General features: G+C 40.6%; 2 protein-coding genes across 3 annotated transcripts; one reads left to right on the top strand and one right to left on the bottom strand.

Moving 5' to 3' along the window:
- Nucleotides 1-2,541: 2,541 nt before the first annotated feature.
- On the bottom strand, nt 2,542-5,745 carry LOC146492949 (uncharacterized). The gene has a single exon (XM_085149431.1). The coding sequence runs from the start codon at nt 5,613-5,615 to the stop codon at nt 2,547-2,549; it is 3,069 nt and encodes a 1,022-aa protein (XP_085005557.1). The 5' UTR covers nt 5,616-5,745; the 3' UTR covers nt 2,542-2,546.
- Nucleotides 5,746-7,089: 1,344 nt separating this feature from the next.
- Nucleotides 7,090-21,324, top strand: oscp1a (organic solute carrier partner 1a). 2 transcript variants are annotated; one of them, XM_085149087.1, is made up of 11 exons: nt 7,090-7,426; nt 7,610-7,639; nt 10,574-10,728; nt 12,415-12,582; nt 12,669-12,749; nt 12,857-12,960; nt 13,872-14,000; nt 14,088-14,142; nt 20,385-20,530; nt 20,617-20,677; nt 20,931-21,324. In XM_085149087.1, exons 1-11 carry the CDS (start codon nt 7,315-7,317, stop codon nt 21,060-21,062), a joined length of 1,173 nt encoding a protein of 390 aa, XP_085005213.1. In that variant the 5' UTR covers nt 7,090-7,314; the 3' UTR covers nt 21,063-21,324. The 2 variants fall into 2 exon arrangements, with proteins under 2 accessions (XP_085005213.1, XP_085005214.1); XM_085149088.1 differs by lacking the exons at nt 7,090-7,426; nt 7,610-7,639 and adding exons at nt 7,646-8,157; nt 9,691-10,137 and having other exon boundaries at nt 10,180-10,728.
- The last annotated feature ends 353 nt before the right edge of the window (nt 21,325-21,677 follow it).

The raw sequence follows: 21,677 nt of genomic DNA on the forward strand, positions 1-21,677 counted from the left end.
TGGATGACTGGATATGTAAAGCGCTTTGGGGTCCTTAGGGACTAGAAAAGCGCTATATAAATACAGGCCATTTGCCATTTAAATATAGACACATAGAAAAGCTTATATTCCTCATATTAAGATCCATTAAATGGCGAATTTAATACTCACCATATTAGTTAAAATGACATAAAGCTTCTATTCCTAATATTTAGGATTATTTAACTAGTAGATTTTGAAAATTTTAAGAGTTTTATTATCAAATGTTGATCATTAAACTAACTACTTACTAAGAAGAAAAAAATAGATGGTAATAAACGTGAAATTCTTCTCCAATAATAATTGGTCTATTTCCCTCTCAAAAGCTTCTTGTTAAATTTCACATGGATTTGTGGTAAAGTTTCCATTTGCTGTAATTGGGCTTTAATATTCTGTAATTAAATATGGATGGTATTTTTTTTCTATATTTTATGGGTTAATATTTAATAATATTTCTAACTTTTAAAAGCTATTACCTCACTTGTTAGCCTTGCTAGGAAAGGTCAAGTATGACCGCAAACTTATATTTTACCATGTTAAAGATCACTTGTGGACATCCTGAGTCCTGTTGATAACATAAGTAACTGTGAAAAAATTATGCACCTGAACTCTGAAAGCACCTTAACTACCCTTAAATCTAAAGTACCGTGGTAATTATATGACCACATGTCTGATTATTTACAAAATGTTTGAATTTTCGCTTAAATTCTGTCTACTGTACCAGTACAGCTAAAATAAAAAAAAAGAGAAAGTTAACGAGGATAGTTTAATTCATCACTGACACTATAATATGCGGAATTTTCATTTTCCCATTTCTAAGACATTTGTTTACAGACAATTGTATTCCTTTTCTGTAATTTATTACAAATAATTATTACTGTAGACATTGAGGGTTCTCGGGAGGGGCCGTGCTAACACCTGCTGCTCTCTGGCAGCAGCACCATGCTCTCCCTTGTTTTAAACACACTTTAGAGCAACACGCAGCAACACTACACTTGAGCGGGAGGAGGGGGGTATGGGGTCTTAACACACCCCCGTTCTCTGCTAGCCATCGGGGCGGGGGGGCTGGGAAGAGATGCTGGCTGTCCGATTGGCCTCCCTGCTGCTGCGGAGCCTGGGGCGGTCTGCTAGCCTCCACCACGGAGGGAAGGGTAACATCTCTTGGGTCTGGGTGCCGTTTCCCCCTCTGGGGGCGAGGATACCTGGACCCGGGGTATAGACTATGTTTGGGGAGTGTGATTGTGTGTACATGTCCATTTACGTTTATTCCTACGTTGGGTGAGTGCTGAGTGTTTGTATATGTGTGCATGAGGGTGGGAATGCATGTCTGTGTCTGTGTGTGCCTGTTTGTCTGTGTCTATATGTCAGGTCGGGTCTTAGACTCCACCTCTCTGGGAACTCCCAGGCCCTCCAAGTGTGGAGGCCTATCTCCCCTCACCACACTCCCTGCCGGTGACTGATGCCCTCAGGGGTCGGTGCATTGTTGGTTCTTGGTGTCCGGGGCTGGGCGCTCAGGTCATGCGCCAGCTCACTACCGGTGGCTACTTGGCGGGGCCTGGCGCCTGCTGCTCAGTCGGACCTCTTCCGGGGCGCGGAGGGCCCTCGGGCCTCCGGCCTCTGTGCCTGCGGCTCGGTTCACTCTGGCACAGCTGGCTGCCGGCGGAGCCGGCGGGCACGCCGGTGCAGCCCCCTCTAGTTTCTGCCCGGTGGCTACTGGGTGACCCCTCGCCTGGGTATCCTCAGCCCTTCCCATGAAGGTGGCACGGATGCCCCTCCGGTGGTCCTCCTTGGGCTCTTGCACTCTGGGACCTCTGGATGTCTGGGGCCTGGATCTCCTCCATGCCTGCTTCATGCCCTGGGGGACAGGGCTATGGCTCTCTACATCCTCTTGCAGACCATTACATGGGGAAACCATTTGAATACAAGCGCGCCGATCCACACAGGTGTGCACACAGGTGTTCACTGTTTGTAGACTTAAATCACACCTTTCTTGGCTGCTACTTCAAAGCACATTGTGCGCTGTCTGTCCTGCGTGCTGCACAACAACATTCAATATTTAGTATTTACTGCTGTTTACACTTAGCTAGATTAATGCGATGGTGTTGTGTATAGTATGTTGCTTTGTTTTGTTTTGTTTTTTTGCTTGTTTTCTATTCTTTTTCTCTCAACAGGTGATCCCGGAGATATTTTTTTCCCCCCTTTCTCACTGTCCCTCTCCCCTTCTGTTTTTCTTTTCCTTCCTCTTTCTTTCTCCCTTTCCTATCCCTCACTCATGTCTGTCCCGTCTGTAACAACTGAAAATAAAATAAAATAAATAATAAAAACAAAGGTCGATCAAATGGACCAATACGGCAATGCTGATGATCCATTTGGCAAAATAAATCCATTGGGTATCCTTGTTGGTCTTCAGACAACAATTCTGACGGCTAAAGAACCAAATGGGACAGGCAAAAAAAAAATAAATAAAAAAAAATAAATAAATAATTATTACTTAACTATTACTTTTATTGTTACATTTATTACTCCACTTATCCTCTGAAGCACTTGCGCCTTCTCGAGTGTGTATCTAATTTGTGCTCTTTCTTACGCTGTGTGACAGGGGGAACAACAGGATGTGAATCAATTACTGGTTTAGGAAGCACAGAATAATGTGTTGGTCCCATTTTTTTTGATTCAGCTGTAGTTGTAGGTTCATGTGAAGCTGTAGGTTCATGTGAAGCTGTTGGTTCAGGTGAAGCTCTTGGTTCAAGTGAAGTTGTGGGTTCAGGTGAAGTTGTTGGTTCAAGTGAAGCTGTTAGTTCAGGTGAAGCTGTTGGTTCAGGTGAAGCTGTTGGTTCAGGTGAAGTTGTTAGTTCGGGTGAAGCTATTGGTTCAGGTAAAGTTGTTAGTTCGGGTGAAGCTGTAGGTTCAGATGAAGTTGTCAGTTCAGGTGAAGCTGTTGGTTCAGGTGAAGTTGTTAGTTCAGGTGAAACTGTTGGTTCGGGTGAAGTTGATGGTTCCGGTGAAGCTGTTGTTTCAGGTGAAGTTGTTAGTTCAGGTGAAACTGTTGTTTCAGGTGAAGTTGATGGTTCAGGTGAAACTGTTGGTTCAGGTGAAGCTGTTGGTTCAGGAGAAGTTGATGGTTCAGGTGAAGTTGATGGTTCCGGTGAAGCTGTTGCTTCAGGTGAAGTTGATGGTTCCGGTGAAGCTGTTGGTTCGGGTGAAGTTGATGGTTCCGGTGAAGCTGTTGCTTCAGGTGAAGTTGATGGTTCAGGTGAAGCTGTTGCTTCAGGTGAAGTTGATGGTTCAGGTGAAGCTGTTGCTTCAGGTGAAGTTGATGGTTCAGGTGAAACTGTTGGTTCAGGTGAAGCTGTTGGTTCAGGTGAAGTTGATGGTTCCGGTGAAGCTGTTGGTTCAGGTGAAGTTGATGGTTCAGGTGAAACTGTTGGTTCAGGTGAAGCTGTTGGTTCAGGTGAAGTTGATGGTTCCGGTGAAGCTGTTGGTTCAGGTGAAGTTGATGGTTCAGGTGAAACTGTTGGTTCAGGTGAAGCTGTTGGTTCAGGTGAAGTTGATGGTTCCGGTGAAGCTGTTGGTTCAGGTGAAGTTGATAGTTCAGGTGAAACTGTTGGTTCAGGTGAAGTTGATGGTTCCGGTGAAGCTGTTGCTTCAGGTGAAGTTGATGGTTCAGGTGAAACTGTTGGTTCAGGTGAAGCTGTTGGTTCAGGTGAAGTTGATGGTTCCGGTGAAGCTGTTGCTTCAGGTGAAGTTGTTGGTTCAGGCGAAGTTGATGGTTCCGGTGAAGCTGTTGCTTCAGGTGAATCTGTTGGTTCAGGTGAAGTTGATGGTTCCGGTGAAGCTGTTGCTTCAGGTGAAGTTGATAGTTCAGGTGAAACGGTTGGTTCAGGTGAAGCTGTTGGTTCAGGTGAAGTTGATGGTTCCGGTGAAGCTGTTGCTTCAGGTGAAGTTGATGGTTCAGGTGAAACTGTTGCTTCAGGTGAAGTTGATAGTTCAGGTGAAACGGTTGGTTCAGGTGAAGCTGTTGGTTCAGGTGAAGTTGATGGTTCCGGTGAAGCTGTTGCTTCAGGTGAAGTTGATGGTTCAGGTGAAACTGTTGGTTCAGGTGAAGCTGTTGGTTCAGGTGAAGTTGATGGTTCCGGTGAAGCTGTTGCTTCAGGTGAAGTTGTTGGTTCAGGTGAAACTGTTGGTTCAGGTGAAGCTGTTGGCTCAGGTGAAGCTGTTGGTTCAGGCGAAGTTGATGGTTCCGGTGAAGCTGTTGCTTCAGGTGAATCTGTTGGTTCAGGTGAAGTTGATGGTTCAGGTGAAACTGTTGGTTCAGGTGAAGTTGATGGTTCAGGTGAAGTTGTTAGTTCCGGTGAAGCTGTTGCTTCAGGTGAAGTTGATGGTTCAGGTGAAACTGTTGGTTCAGGGGAAGCTGTTAGTTCTGGTGAAGCTGTTGGTTCATGTGAAGTTGTGGGTTCAGGTGAAGCTGATGGTTCAGGTGAAACTGTTGGTTCAGGTGAAACTGTAGGTGCTGATGTTCGTTCAGGTGAAGGTCTGGGTATGATTATTATTCTAGTTGTGGGTTCAGGTGAAGTTGTGGGTTCAGGTGAAGTTGTAGTTGCTGATGTTGGTTCGGGTGAAGGTCTGGGTATGATTATTATTCTAGTTGTGGGTTCAGGTGAAGTTGTGGGTTCAGGTGAAGTTGTAGTTGCTGATGTTGCTTTGGGTGAAGGTCTGGGTATGATTATTATTCTAGTTGTTGGTTCAGGTGAAGTTGTGGCTACAGGTGATGTTGTCAGTTTAGTTGTTGGTACAGGTGCGGGTCCCTTCTTTCCTGTTCCATCTCCGTGTCCACATTTACATGGTTTGAGCTCAGTGATGTTTTTAATAACTTCAGCACTGGGGAAGTCCATACTTATGACACCTAAGCAACCATAATTTTCTGAACTGGGTCTGTGTTGCTTCAGAAAGTTGTAAATCTGTTCGTTAACTTTTTGAGCCAGTTTTATTGGTTTCTCAGTAATTGATGCTGACGCGCCAGTCACCATAATGTGACGTTCACAGAGGTTTGACTTGATATTCTTTATTTTTTTTTCCACATCTGTGAGCCTATTATGTTCAAAGAAATGTGAGTCACGGCTTTCTGTTCCAGCTCGAAATACATCAGTCTTGAGAAAAACAATCTTACCCCTTGCATCCTTCATTTTTGGTGCTAGTGTATTTGTCCATATTTTACTTCGGAACTTGTCAATTATTGTCTTCATCAAGTCTTCAGCATCCTTGTTATTATGAAATAATAACTTATGGAATGTCACTTTTAGAATCACAGTCTCACTACTGTGGTTTTCTAAAAAATCAAGAATATCTCTAAGAACTTCACGTAAGGGAATTTCTTTCCCAATCAACCAGTGACTATCCCCAACATAAATGCTTTTTTTAGGAATCCAATTTCTAGAATGCAAGTCAAAATATCGTACTCCTACATTAAGTTGGTCTTTCAAATTCCAAACTTGACTTTGCACATAACTTGCAAATAGTCCGTTGTATAATGTTAAGCTTTCATGTGTTCCAGGGATAGCGATAGCAGATAGTGGGGTCTCTTCAGGTATAGACTCCATCCACTCCCGGTTATAAGAGCTTTGACTCAGGACTGGGTTTTCATTGAAAACTGACTGTGAACTTGAGCAGGTTATTCTGATGAGAGAAAGACATTTTTACTCTATTAATTATTTTTCATTCAGAACCCCCCCCCCCCCCCCCACCCAAACTAAGGCATATTAGCAATATTTTCTATTTAAATATGTTTTCGCAATCACAACAAATTAGTCTTAAAAGTAACACTAGTATAAACTATTAAAAACACAGCACAATCTATAATTTGATGTTTTACTTACATAGAGAAAAACCGGAGGAAATGATAGAACTCCATAATACGTTTTTAGGCTTGTCAGTTGAGTTCCAAATTTCTTTCCAAAATGTGTTTCAATTATTGTTTCAGCAGGAAAATAATTCACAAAAACTTAAAAGGATGTTAGCTGCAGACATGACTGTAACAATAGACAATGGTGTGCACTTAAGTGAGCTGCTGGAAAAGTGAACATGAAGATAAACTTTGATTTGCATGTTTCTGCTCTCTTATCTTTTATTTAGAGTAGTGTAGGAGAGGGAAGGAGAGAAATTCTTGTGTTACTCTTTTATTAGTGGTGAGCAGCAGGAGGAGTATAGAGCACAATACTTTTGTGGATGAATCATCTGCCTCAGAATGTGAATAAAACTCAGAATATGGTGGAAATAGAGTCTACTCATCTCCTTTTTGTACACAACCTATGTGTTCATCTTCCACTTCAGCTTGTGGTCAGTGCAGATACACATAAGTGCACCGTGGGTATAAAAATGAGTGAAAAAAATGTCCAAAAGAAAAGCTTCAGAAAGTCAGGAGAACTATTTCTCAAGACTTCTTTAAAAAATTACAAGAAACTGTGGTTCACTTGAAGTAAAATATAAAGAAATAAGGGGTGGATCTAGATTTTTGTACAAGGAATGTACAAGATGTCCCAGATCAAATACGCTAAGCTAGCTAAGGCTAGTTATCATGCTAAGCTGACTATGCTACACAACTAAATGATGAGGTAAAAAGATACCATTAAAGACTGGTAAAGCTTTATCATTACTGTTTACAAACATGTTTTGTTTCCATGTTTGGTCCTGGGGGAGACTTGTCCACATGAGGTTTTGAGAGCTTTGCAATGAAGGGAGGCCTCATCTCTCAACATTAGTTGCCAACCGCACTAATTCTCTTGGTTGAATGGGAGTAAATACAAGCTGGAAGGTTAAAAGATTTGGTGGAAAGTCTCCACAGAAGAGTGCAGAATAAAATTTAACAATTACACATTCACATATGTTCTTTTAGCACTTTTGGACTTTGGTTCACTGAATAACCCTTTAAATGTAACCTGCTTATAAAGGGTTAGTTAGTTAGTTAGTTTAATCTTGCACATGGCATACCCATTTACCTTCTGTGTTTGGTTGTAATGTGCTGTAACGTCATCCTTATCCTGTCCAATAAGCTCCTGTCTGTACACTCCTTATCCTCTTGTTGGCCACCTGTTGCATGTTAGTGAGCAGAAGAATGATCAGATAAGACCTAGCATGAACAATTCACTTAACAGTGGCAATCCACAAGAGGAACAATCAGTTAACTGGGTGGAAATGAGAAGAGTGGTTTTCAGCTGCAAAGGATTTTTCTCCTTCTGACGCCTATCTCTGCGACAGCTTTGTGCTAAGGAGCTAATCCTCCTTTTCTTTTGACTTTGCAAGATGTCTATGAGAACTCTCCCTCTGGTTTTCATTAATCTGGGTGGAGAGATGCTTTACATTCTGGACCAACGCCTGCGAGCTCACAACACCTCAGAGGACAATTCAGAGAAAGGTAGAGGCAGCTGACATCTTTGTAGATGTGTCTTCCCAGTTTGTGTCAAGCTGTAGCAGTCTGATGCCAATTTATAAACTAAAAAAAGTGCTTTTCTTATGTCAGATGCATAACTACCCAAATTACAAATCTGCTTTCCTTCTTTTTCTTTCTTCTTTTGTTGGAAACCCAACATGGCTGCAGGAGTGTGGTCAGAAAATGACAGGAAAAGAGGTATTACTTGAGCATAATGTTCTTTAGTCAGCTCCTCCAGCATCTCTGAGCTCTCTTAACAAGTCAGAAAATATATAATTTTCTTGAAAACACATGTGAAATTGTCACACAGAGCTAGACAAGTAGCTAGACACCTACCATAAATTTGTATATACAGTGCACCAGCCACTTTATTTGGTACACATTTGCACTCTGGTCTTCAGAACTGTGTTAATTCTTTGTGGCACAGGTTCAGCAAAGTGCTAGAAACATTCCTCAGAGATTCTCATCCATATTGACATGATAGCATCACACAGTAGCTGTAGAGTTGTCAGCTGTGCATCCACGATATGAATCTGCCATTGCACCACATCCCAAAGGTGCCCTATCTGATTGAGATCTGGTGACTGTGGAGGCTATTTGAGTAAGTGACGTATGGCATGATTTTAGCTTTGAGACATGGCACAAAACTGGAAGCAGCCATAAAAAGAGATGAGTATACTGTGGTCATAAGGAAAGAACATATCCTCCACGTAATTGTGCCATTACACCACCAATTCAATTCAATTCAATTTTATTTATATAGCGCCAAATCACAACAAATGTCGCCTCAAGGCGCTTCATAGATACAGAGAAAAGCCCAACAATCATATGACCCCCTATGAGCAAGCACTTTGGCGACAGTGGAAAGGAAAAACTCCCTTTTAACAGGAAGAAACCTCCGGCAGAACCAGGCTCAGGGAGGGGCGGCCATCTGCTGCGACCGGTTGGGGTGAGAGAAGGAAGACAGGATAAAGACATGCTGTGGAAGAGAGACAGAGATTAATAACAGATACGATTCAATACAGAGAGGTCAGTTAATACATAGTGAGTGAGAAAGGTGACTGGAAAGGAAAAACTCAATGCATCATGGGAATCCCCCGGCAGCCTACATCTATTGCAGCATAACTAAGGGAGGATTCAGGGTCACCTGGTCCAGCCCTAACTATATGCTTTAGCAAAAAGGAAGGTTTTAAGCCTAATCTTAAAAGTAGAGATAGTGTCTGTCTCCTGAATCCAAACTGGAAGCTGGTTCCACAGAAGAGGGGCCTGAAAACTGAAGGCTCTCCCTCCCATTCTACTTTTAAATACTCTAGGAACAACAAGTAGGCCTGCAGAGCGAGAGCGAAGTGCTCTAATAGGGTGATATGGTACTACAAGGTCATTAAGATAAGATGGGGCCTGATTATTTAAGACCTTGTATGTGAGGAGCAGGATTTTGAATTCAATTCTGGATTTAACAGGAAGCCAATGAAGGGAAGCCAAAACAGGAGAAATATGCTCTCTCTTTCTAGTCCCTGTCAGTACTCTTGCTGCAGCATTTTGGATTAACTGAAGGCTTTTCAGTGAGTTTTTTGGACATCCTGATAATAATGAATTGCAGTAGTCTAGCCTGGAAGTAATAAATGCATGAACTAGTTTTTCAGCGTCACTCTGAGACAGGATATTTCTAATTTTAGAGATGTTGCGCAAATGGAAGAACGCAGTCTTACATATTTGTTTAATATGTGCGTTGAAGGACATATCCTGGTCAAAAATGACTCCAAGGTTCCTCACAGTGTTACTGGAGGCCAAGGTAATGCCATCCAGAGTAAGAATCTGGTTAGATACCATATTTCTAAGCTTTTCAGCGCCGAGTACAATGACCTCAGTTTTATCTGAGTTAAGAAGCAGAAAGTTAGTGGCCATCCAAGTCTTTATGTCTTTAAGACATTCCTGCAGTTTAACTAATTGGTGTGTGTTATCTGGCTTCATGGACAGATAGAGCTGGGTGTCATCTGCATAGCAGTGAAAATGTATGCTATGTCTTCTAATGATGCTACCTAGGGGAAGCATGTATAATGTAAACAGAATTGGTCCTAGCACCGAACCCTGTGGAACTCCATAATTAACCTCAGTGTGTGAAGAGGACTCTCCATTTACATGCACAAATTGGAGTCTATTAGATAGATATGATACAAACCACTGCAGTGCAATACCTGTAATACCTACAGCATGTTCTAATCGCTCTAATAGGATATTATGGTCAACAGTATCGAATGCTGCACCAGCAGCCTGAACCTTAGACACAAGGATGGATCTATGTGCATAAGGGGCAATCGTGGCTCAAGAGTTGGCAGTTCGTCTTGTCATCGGAAGGTTGCCGGTACGAGCCCCAGCTAAGTCAGTCTCAGTTGTTGTGTCCTTGGGCAAGATACTTCACCCGTTGCCTACTGGTAGTGGTCAGAGGGCCCAGTGGCACCAGTGTCCGGCAGCCTCGCCTATGTCAGTGCGCCCCAGGGCAGCTGTGGCTACAATGTAGCTTGCCATCACCAGTGTGTGAATGGGTGAATGACTGAATGTAGTGTAAAGCGCTTTGGGGTCCGTAGGGACTAAGTAAAGTGCTATACAAAATACTGGCCATTTGCCATTCATGAATGAGAGTCTGAAAAAAGAGCACTCAGAGTTAAAACACATATGAGGCTATTTGCTCACAGAAGGTGGACAAGAAAATGATTGGACTAGAGCAATGATGTCACCAGGTGGACAAGAAAATGATTGGACTAGAGCAATGATGTCACCAGTTTGACAGCTTGGGTAAGAGGAAGTGATGTAAAGAATAGACAATCACCCCAAACACCCAGGAATTCAGGCAGATGAATTAATACAGATTTTCCTTAACTTATACTTAAGCTTCATTTGAATAGGTGTACTTAACAAAGTGGCCAGTGAGTTTATTTAGACTGTCTCCCATATATATTTGGAGTTGTATAAATGAAAAAAATGCATAAAACAATGGTAAACAATCATTTTTATTTTTACCATTTTTTCGTTTTTCATGACCTCTGTGTTTATCTACCGCGCTAAGAAAGAAGTAGCTTCAATTCAAAAGCAAAATTCTCCACCTTTCTGTTTGGCTGCTTTTCCATTTCACAGTCATGAATGACATCGTTGGGACCATGTTCAGTAAAGCCTTCATGGATGAACTTCTCAAACCTCAGCAGCTGTATTCTCACAGGACAATGAAAACGGTGCTAACTCGGTTAGCGCACGCCTCCATCATGAGACTGAACCCGGCCAGCATGGACAGGGTAAATACCAAATACCAGGAACAGGAGCACTAGATTATAAACAGCAAGTGAACTGAGAAACTTTTTAAAGTAAAAATTTTCCCCTTGTTCACAATGAAAGTTTTTCACTTTACTGGAAAAAAATGCCAGGAAAAACAGAGTTGATTCATTGATCTCAAACCTATGACTCAGTCCTTGAAGTTCGGAAATAAGCTTCCACAGTTTACTCATTACCTCTCCCTATAATGCAGGACTGTCAAACCTGCACCCATAAAATTTACTTCACTTAATGGAGCAATGATTTTATACACATCCCGAGTCATTAGGGACTTATAGTCAAGTGAAAAAAAAAGCAGTCCCGTAAAACCTTCCTGCTTCCATGTAGCAGCCAGGTGCCGCTAATCAAATGCATTTCATGAACTTAATGTGGGCAAGTATGTCCACTTGTCAAATCTAACAAAATGCATTTGGAAAACAACATTTTGCAGGTCAGGACCATTCAGGTGTGTGTTAACACAATGCCACAATCTTCTCAGGATGAGATGTCCTAGAAAATTCACTCAGAAGTCAGACTGTGCAGAAAACACAGGAGCTACATCTCAGACTTTACAGGCAACAATTGGCATGTTAAATTTTAAAGTTCATGACAGCACAACTAGAAAAAGACTGAACAAGTGGTTTGTTTAGAAGAGCTGCCAAAACAAAGCGTCTTCTCTATAAATCATTCATGGCAGCACAGCACAGGTTTGCCAAGTTGTATCTGAATAAACCACAAGGCTTTTGGAAAGTGTCCTGTGTACAAATGAGGCCAAAGTGGAGACGTTTCGGTAAAATCCACGGCACCACATTTGGGGAAAGCCAAACGCAGCATACCAGCAAAACACCTGACGTCAACTGTTAAGCACGGTGGTGGACAGGTAATCGTTTGGGCTTGACCTGGACAGCTTGCAGTCATTGAGTCAAACACAAACTTCTGTGTATACCAAAGTATTCAAGAGTAAAATGTGAAGCTATCTGTCCATTAGCTAAAGCTTGGCTGAAATTTGGTTATAAAACAGAACGATGATTCCAAGAACAGCAGCAAATCTGCAAAAGAAAAGAATCAAAATGTTGCAGTGATCCAGTCAAAGTCTAAATCTCAGGTGACTGAACTGCTGTGCACAAGCAAGTTCCCACAATCCTTACTGAGCTGAAGCAACACTGTAAAGTAGAGTGGGCTGAAACTTCTCCACAACGATGTGAGAGACTGATGAAGTCAAGCAGTTACTACTTATTACTACTAAAGGAAGTTCAACGAGCAAATGAATCGTGGGTTGTAGTTAGTTTCTCACAGGACTGTAACTCAACATATATTTTATAATTGTATTATTTGTTTCTGAGAGTTCTTAATTTTTATTGAGGGTCAGATGATTTTTTACTTTTTACTTTCTTGATTTGTCTTATAATTTCTTTGTTATTATTATTATTAGCTTTTAATGTTATTGTTTTAATTGCATCTTTCTCTGTCATATTAGTCATGTGAAGCAGATCGAAGTGCATTAACCTCACGGAAAGTCCTACACAAATCACTTTCTCTCAGATATTGATTGATAATTGATTGTCAGATTGTTCTGGTATCTTATTAATACATAACATGACAAAAAAACGTAAACATTTTACAGCTCTGTTAATTTTTTAAGGTATAGATTTGTGTTTTTTTTCTTGTAGCTTTATGAGCTAATGGTCATGGCTTTCAAATATCAAGTCTTCCTTTGTCTGCGGCCAAAAGACCTGCTGCTCATCTCATACAATCACATGGACACCATCAGGGAATTCGTGAAAGACACTCCCATGGCCGTGAACCAAGTGGATGAGACACACAGGAAAATCATTGAGGTATGACTCAGATAACTGAAGTTATATAAACCTTGTATTTATAAGGTGCAAGCATCCTCTGCACCCATCGTCTCTCTTTGATGTAGACATACTCGTCATTCACGGAGGGTGAACTCCAGCTTCTCAGACAGACTCTCCTCACATTTTTCCAAGACATGCACGTTCGTGTGAGTTCCCTGCTTGAAATCCCATCCTCCTCAAACATATTACAATCAAATTAAACATTTAATTTTTCTGCTAGTGATTTCAATTAATGCCCTCTCTTTTTTTTAAGGTATCACTTTTCCTAAAAGATCAGATCCAAAATCCCAACGGACGGTTCGCCCTGATGACATCAGGCCCAGTGCCTCATGGGACTGATGTTCCTGGGCTTATTAGGTATGTAGGTTACAGTGTGTGCAGATGGTTTACATATAGTTTTGAAATGAATTTCAAGGAATCCATAAATGTAAATCAAATATATGTCCTCAGTCACATCTGTCACTGTCAATGTAATGCAGCTATGCAGCAGCGCCAGCGCATTTATCCTTCCCCTGATAGTAAGCGCTCAGACGTGCCCCCTTTAAGCAGAAATACATTTTGTATACATGCAAAACTTCTTCAGTTGTAAGATTTCTGGGGAGATTTATGCACGTACTGCCTGTTTCAAATATATCCACAACATCCACAGCGGTATCAGATCTGTGCTTTGGCCTATATGTGTCTTAAGTGTGCCAAAGTGACCATATCAAAAGATTTCAAGTCATTTCATCAGTCTTTCACTAATTTCTTTGGATTATTTTGTTTACAATGAAAAATAATCACAAAAAATACCAAAATTTAACCTTTGTTTGTCTTTGTTGAATCAGAAAAGCACCTCCTGCCACTGTACCACGTATCCCTATACTTCTACAATGTGATATTTTTGCATAAGTGCTGATTAAAAGCATGTACTGTAAGCATCATTCATGCAAACTAATACACATGCGAGTACTTTATTAATGTCTGTCATTAATGAGTCTGCCATTGTTTGTCAGATTCTCAGTGTCTTTATCACATATTTGCTTCTAATTCAAGTTTAGACATTATAAGCAGAATTAATTTCTACCGTCAATGTTTATACACTGAACCTGGTTTAACATCTGCCACTTCATTAACGGCACTAGATATGGCCACTCGGTGGCCTGGTGGTCTGATGCAACTCTGAAGTCACCGCCAAAAGGCTGACCTATCCCAACTTTCAATTTTCTTTAAAAAAAAAAAAAGTGTCCACAATCCAGAGTGTCGCCATCTGTTTCCTGTTTTCAAAGGATATTTGACTGTCGCGGCAGAGAAGTGAGACGAAGGGAGTTCCCCTCTGGAGGGAGTTACACCAGCTCCATCAGAGAGGGGTCTTTTGAGCTGCATGGAAACAGAGTGATCAGACTGGGAATGAACATGTATGTAAATATGCTGCTGGACATTACATGGTGAACACACACACTGACGAACCTGTGGGTGACACTGCTGCGTTTCATGACTTAAAGGTACACTGTGGATCATCCAGAGGAGACACACACATCCAGGGCTCCCTCTGTAAAGGTAATAACATGTCAGGGAGGTCACAGATTTCATTTTACAGTTATGGTTGGTGATATATATATTAGGGGTGCAACGATACACAAAATTCACGGTTTGGTTCGGTTCGATACTTTGGTGTCACGGTTCGATATTTTTTCGATACAAAAAAAATGTTCATGCCTTTTTATTAATTTGTCATTTATTAAATTTTCACGGCACATTCTGCACCACCTCTCTGTGCGTTCATCATTTGTTTGAAGCCAGCTCACCTCCTGCAACCACTTTTCCGAGAATACGCGCTTCTTTTGTGGTTCGGACTCCTGACATTTCTTTGGAGGTGGAGGAACACCAAAGTAATTGCTTAAAGGAGCTTCTTCGACATCTTTATGAGTTCTAAACAAATGTCTGTCCTCCTCCTGAAAATCTTATGTATGCAAACACGCGTTGCAACTTCTTATCTTGTGCGCGTTTTTTATTTTGACAGCGAATGCGCACCTGTGGACCACTTATGTGTAGACCTGGTTATTTAGCTCGTCATATTGCAGCCACAGAAATTCTTTTGTCCATGAAACCATAAAGCTGCACTTTCTTTTTGCCTTATAGTCTGATTTGTCATAACTTTTCCGTTTTGTGGTAAGCTTTTCTTTGGCTGTCACTTCTTCACCCTGACCTGTCTTATTTGGCTGAGCAGAACTAAAATATATATCCTGCTGCTTTTACACACGCATTCACATAACGCTCAGCGATTCTCTGCGCGATCAACCTCTCACATGTTTAAGCTTGCTGCGGGAGATTTCACTTGTCATGTTTGCATAGTAAGCTAACGATTGATAAGATGATGCCAGAGGAATTGGTGCGCAAATTATCATCACTCACCAATCAGTGCTGTCGCTCTCTATACCAGAGGCGGAGCCAGACATTTGAAACACCCGGGGCTTAGCCCTAAAGGGTAGTATGCATGTGGGATTTTTTTTTTTTTGGGGGGTGGGGGGGGTGGGGGGGGGGTAGTAGAAATGACTGACAGATTAATAGGCTCTGTTTTGAGTTTTGTTCAAAAAAGAATGACTTCATATAGGAAAAAATATATATCACATATGCAGGACACCTTAAACTACTTTTTTAATTAAGGAGCAAGGCAGAACAAGGTCAGGGCTGCATCAAGACACGAGGACTAAACCCCAATTCAACCAGACCCAGAACTGATCTGGAATTAAAACAGGACTACAACAGTTCAAAATCAGGACTACTGAGGACTTAACCAAGACAGAACCAGAATCAGAACTAGATGATAGCAGCACTAAAAATCATCATAGACCTGCACTACACTTATTGTTTAATTCTACCAAAGTCCACTATTTAGATTCAGAAAAGTTTATATAATTAGTCAACCTTGTTGTGCAAACAAGCTGCAAAACTTAATAAATATAGAATTTTAAAAAATAGCAAACCTAAAAAGAAACACTAGGTACGAGATACATGAGTCCCTATGACACGGTGATACTTTTGGTAAACAACCATTTGACTAAAATGTGTATCTCACCTGCTCTTGTTTCATCTCTGTTCCTCTCTCTCTCTCTCCCTCTCTGTTCCTCTCTCTCCCTCTTTGTGCTGACAATCATCAAATATACAGTTGAAACCAGATATTTACAAACTCTTCAGATAAAAACACTTTTTTAATTGTAACATCAAATCAGACTAAATGTTTATTTTTTAGATTGATAAATATAAAAACATATTTGTTAACTTTAAGAGTAAAGAGAGAAACTGTCTGTATTTCTTAATTGTAAATGGCACCAAATTGTATTCAAACTGAGCCACACTTATGGAGCTCCACAATTATTTTTCTGGTGTTTTGGTTGACATCTCTTGATTTTCCCATTTTAAAGAAACAGGCTCTGTGTTTTGCCTTATATGCATCCACAGGTGTGTCACCAGTTTACTCACATGGACTCTACTAACCAATCAGAAGCTTCTTCAGCTCAGAATGGAATCGTCAATAAACTTAGTGTATATTTACTCCTAAATTTGATGAAAGTGATAAAAATAGACAGCTCTGTCTCTCTTTATTCTGACATTTAACTAATTCAAAAGATATTTCAACATTTATTTATCCAAAACAAAACAAGTTTACTCTAAATTGATGTTTAACAGTAAAAAAATATTCTTGTGTTTTCCATAAAGTGTAAATATCTGGTTTAAACTGTGAATATACTGCTGTGTATTGAAATTCCTCTTGTTTTGCATAGAAATATACTGAACAACATACAAAGCATAATATATAAAATAACATCTACCTGAGTTGTTTCTTTGAAAGAAGCTCCTTATGTCCATTCTTGTATATCAGTGCATTACTGAAATCGATTTATTTAGCCGTGGAGGGAAACAACTGAAAATATGAAATAAACACACATGTAAGCTAAGACTCTCTAAAGAAACAGCATTGTTGTTGTTCGGCTTTTCATTTCACCGTTTGTTGATTCACTCGAAGAACAAGTAACGTAATATGGGTCAAGTGATCAGTTTGATATCAATCTTTCATGATATACCGTCATATTTACATTATTTGTACAGCACGAATGATTTGCTTTGGTACCTGGTCAAACTTCAGCTCTCCTCTGTCTGCCTTGCTGCGTTTCTCCAACAGCGCACTCGTAGGCAGCAGCTGCCCCGCCCCGCTTAGTGTCTGAGCTCGGATCATACCAATATTAGGGGGGATTTACGCACACTCGTAAATTCCCACAGTGTGCACTATGTGCTTCGAATATTGTGTGTAGTTTTTTGTTTTATACAGTTGTCAGCCAGGCATCTAACTATGAAAAAATTACACTCCAAAAGACCCCGGGCTTCTGAAAGAACAACCCGGGCTTAAGCCCAGTAAGCCTGTTGTTTTTGTCTGCTTCCACTTGTCTTTGCACTAGGATGCTATCGGGTAAATGTGCAGTCATATTCGTTGTGTTCCCACTAGTGCTGTCAGCCTTAATCTGAAATGAGGTTAACGCCACAACACGGCAAATCTCCGTTAACGAGCTACCGCGGATTGCCCCGTGTGTGTGGGGCTGGACAGCGTCAACACATTAACGAGCTAACTGCGCTAACACACTAGTTCCCACTCATGTAATTGAGCATTGCTTGGCACATCTGACATACTGTTTTACTTTAGTCCATGACTCGCTTACCTTCAGGGTCATACATCACATGAAGACCAAAATAGTTCCAGACGCCAGATCTGAATGAGGGTGGGGGAGGTTCAATTTGCCATGTTGCAACGAGCTTAACTTCTGTCTAGCTAGCTTGCCCTGCACTCAGTGAATCTGTGTTCGACTACTCCGCCTAGGCTGCACTGTCGAGCGCAGATCCACTGAGCGCTCAACACAGACAGCACCGTCAGAAGGAAAGTTGATAAAATAAATTAAAAATGTTGTATTGTTCATACATATGCGTACCGAACCGAAAGCACTGTATCGAACGGTTCAATATCGATACGAGTATCGTTGCACCCCTAATATATATATATATATATATATAAAACTTAATATTTTCCTGAACTACACCTGAGCTCTTGCTGTTGTGAAACCATGAAATTATGTTTAAGCAATAATAGCAAATCATATCATATGGAGCTTTTTTCCTACAAGGTGATATTTACCTTTGATAGCGGTGTTTAAAGGATGCTCAGGTGACACCAAGGGGCTGAAAGTGTGCTGAGAAAAATATCCACTACACGGTTGCACCACTTTCACACACACTCCACTAACCTGATGCTTCCTAGTTTTTTTGGAGCCAGAAGTGACCATTTTTGAATCAGATGGTAGGGCACTGAGTTAGCTAAGGTTATCTAGCTGCAGCAATAAACCCAAAAAAACAGACATATGCTTGATATATTAACATATTTTTATATAAGGAACCCAACATACATTTGTTATAGAGTGGGAAACTGTCCATGTGCCTCCAAATGCTGTAAATTTGGATATTTTTTAATGGAGGTCTGCGGGTATTCACTCATTTTTGCAGCTTGCCTCAAGTGGCCACTCAAGGAACTTTAGTTTGTTTTGTACTTCTGTGTTGGCTTCGTATATTAGCCCCAGAAATTCCTGCTTGCCTGGACATTGATGCATAGTAAAAGCCGGTAAATGCTGTTATGGCAGTGGCCCGTTCCCTGTGGTTTGCACACGCAGTTCTTTATTGACACACTTTTTGCATATACACTTAAACTCACCTCACTTGCCCCGCTGTTCAAAACATCTCACTGCTGTAGGCTCATCATTGTGTGTCTCACACCTTCTATAAGAGAAGAGCTTAATAGGGTGTGTAAGACAGGTGTGCCCAAACCACCTACTGTGGTTTCCTGGCTTCTACAGCTGAGCCAGAAAACCACACCCCTGCTACTGCTGCTACTGTGCTACTGCTGTACAAAGAGAAGATGATAATCCGATTAATGAAGTGTCAAAAATAATAATAATAGTGTTTCTCAGTAACTGAATGTTTGTGTCTGTTTACATTATCACCATATTAACATTAAACGGCTGGTTAGACAGTGTAATGTTTAATTAGTCAATATTAATATTATGGGAAGTAGTCAGACTCGAACGTCAAGGAAGGTGGTAGGGAAGCAGACTATGCAGACATTTCAGGTTTCTAAGGTGAGCAATTTATTTACAGTGAACTTAATTTAATGTAACTTAAAAAAACTTCCTCCCCAAATAAACTCTATTAACAAACCATGGATCTGGTGACACAGCTCCCCTCTCCCCTCTCCTGCATCTGGTAGAGACTGGCTTTAAATAGGGCCATCAATTTCCCTCCAATTGCCCAGCCAGTACCACTCACTCAAACTGAGGGATCTAAAACTCTACCCAGACACAAAACCTCTACACACTTCTAATATGCACATTTACACAACTAAATGGCAGTATTAACGAAAGGAAAAACATTCATACAATCCCTTTAAACCTTAACACAAACAAAAGGAAGCATCTATATGGAAAAAGAAACCCCTCCACTTGGTTTGACCTGCTGATGTCATGTGTGACATCATCAAGACTTTAAAATGAGGAAATGCCAGGTGGGCATTTCCCCACACCTGACTCTAAGATGACTGAAAAGACAAACAAAGTAAGTATGAACAAATGACTTAATAAAATATAAAGAAACATAACTTAGTATTTGTCTTAATTTGCAGAATGTTTGATTTTCCGGCAACAGAACGCTTACACAAACAAACCCGGGATAGTGAGTGAAGCAATGTTACTTAACAGTAGCAAATCATAGCAAATACATAAAAACAGAATAATGTGTACAATGTGCAAAAAAGAAGGTAAACACATATGGGACAAATGGAGAGCATTACAACTGCTCCTCCACTTTGTCACACATTAATAATGTTTGAAAACTTGTAGTAACTCTTGTGCTGCCACTGCACCCCTCCCTTTCCTGAACCATTATCCACAAATAGAGAAAACTTGGAACAGTTGTGAACCTTCCCAGGAGCGCATTAGTTGCAAAAGACTCCAGAACAACATCTAGAGAACTGCGGGGCCCACTTGTTTCAGAGTGGACCAAACTGGCATCCATGAGAGAAAAACACCACTGACCAAAAAGAATACGCAGGCTCATCTCACATTTGCCAAAAACATCTTGATAATGAGAAAGAAGCTGGAATTTTTTAAAGCTTTGCATGCCGTTACATCTGGTGTAAAACTAACAGCATTTTATTAAAAGACATGGTGGTGGCAGCGTGATGGTCTGACGCAGCTTTGCTGGACGATTTGCCAAAACTGGTGGAACCATGAATTCTGATTACTACTAAAAAAAAAACCTGAAGGAGAATCTCCAGCTATCATTTCTTGCCTTGAACCTTAAACAGGCTGTTCTTTCTTTTAAAAAAAAAAAACAACCCAGTTTGGCTGAATTAAAAACCTCTCTGTAAGGAAGATTGGGCCAAAATTCCTCCACAGGGATGTGAGAGACTCATTTTCAAGCAAACGCTTGATTGTAGTTCTTGCTGCCAACAGCGTTGCAACCAGTTGTTGGGTTTAGGGGAAGTTTTCAGAGGGCCAGGTAGCATTGGAGAACTTTTTTCCATTAATAAATTATATAATTTAAAAACTGCATCTTGTATTTAGTCTGGTTCTCCTTCTCTATTATTAAAATTTGTTTGATGACCTGAAACATAAGTATAAGAAATATAAAAAGATCAGAAAAGGGGCAAATATTATTTTCACAGCTCTGTTATAACTTGCCTCTGCACCTCCATTGTGCTGCAGACAGACGGCTCTCCCAACCCGCTGGCGAAGGAGGAGCTGAACCTGCTGGCTCGTCTGATGGGCAGCATGAAGACTGAGAACGAGCCCAAAGACGAATCGGGTTTTCGAATCAACCTGTTTAACACAGACAAAGAGGAGGAGGAAGCGTGGGTGTTCTTCTTTTCTATTTTCATTCCCTGTTGTTACATTAACAGAAATTTCCTCATCAAGGCCTTTTTATCTTGTTTCACAGAGGAGCGTCAGGTAGTGCTGAGGAGTCCTTGCATGGAGTGATAAATATTCAAGCAATGCAGGTACGATCATGCAGACTGTTCTGGGGTATTTCAGTGAACTAAAACTAAATCACAGTCAAGGAAACAGTTTAGTTTGACTTAAAAAAAAAAAAAGGCAACTGCTGAGCACGTGAACAAACCTAACAATATAAATGGAAAATCTGGCAAAAAAGTGTGTTAGTGTGAGTGTCTGGCTACACTCTGGACTGTTGTTATGACTGCCATGTCTCTCTTAAAACATCTGTGATGAACTTAATCCAAGTTTTTGGTTCAGGATGAGCAGGCGGCATCGGAGTTGGCTCGCATTGCGGGACAGTTTGCAGAAGAAGAAAAAGAAGAAGAGAAACCCGAAAAACCCAGCAACAACAAGGGAGAAGAGCTCCTGGCCATGATGGACGACCTCTGACTCATTTATTCAGTCTGTGGTTGTTTGATGATCGTATGGTTAATCTCCACTGTGAACTTTAATCTGAAATATGCGGTATTCAGTGAAATAGATGCAAGAACTCAACATTATAACACAGATACAATAGACAGAAACTATTTTCTATTTTTAAATTGCAGCTGAACTGACTTGGATGTTAAACTGTAACACCTGCTATGTTGGAGGTTTCATTTTCTTTTAACAATTTAATGTTAAATAAAAGTATTTTCTTATATTGACATGATTAGGCTGGCTCGTGTTTACATGCTGTAAAACAAAATGAGTTGCAAATGTTGCTGTGAGGCAGGGAAGAAATTAAATGAAAAGGATTGATCAAATTTTTAAATACGACATCTAATTGGACACGTACTGATTTAAATAACCTATAAATTAATATTTGGATAATGAAAATAAATGTTCATTGAGACGATTTCGTTTCTGCAGCAGCAACCTGTAGGGGGTGCTGTTGTCTTGGCTTTGTAAGAAAAGAACAATCCCATGAAGGTTTCTTTGATTCGGAGCCTTTGCTCTTTGTTTATCCGGCTTTTTATTTATGTATTTATTTTTTTAATAATTATATCTTAAATATGACAACTA

Source organism: Neolamprologus multifasciatus, chromosome 22, assembly GCF_963576455.1.
Source record: "Neolamprologus multifasciatus chromosome 22, fNeoMul1.2, whole genome shotgun sequence".
In the NCBI taxonomy this organism is placed as follows: domain Eukaryota; kingdom Metazoa; phylum Chordata; class Actinopteri; order Cichliformes; family Cichlidae; genus Neolamprologus; species Neolamprologus multifasciatus.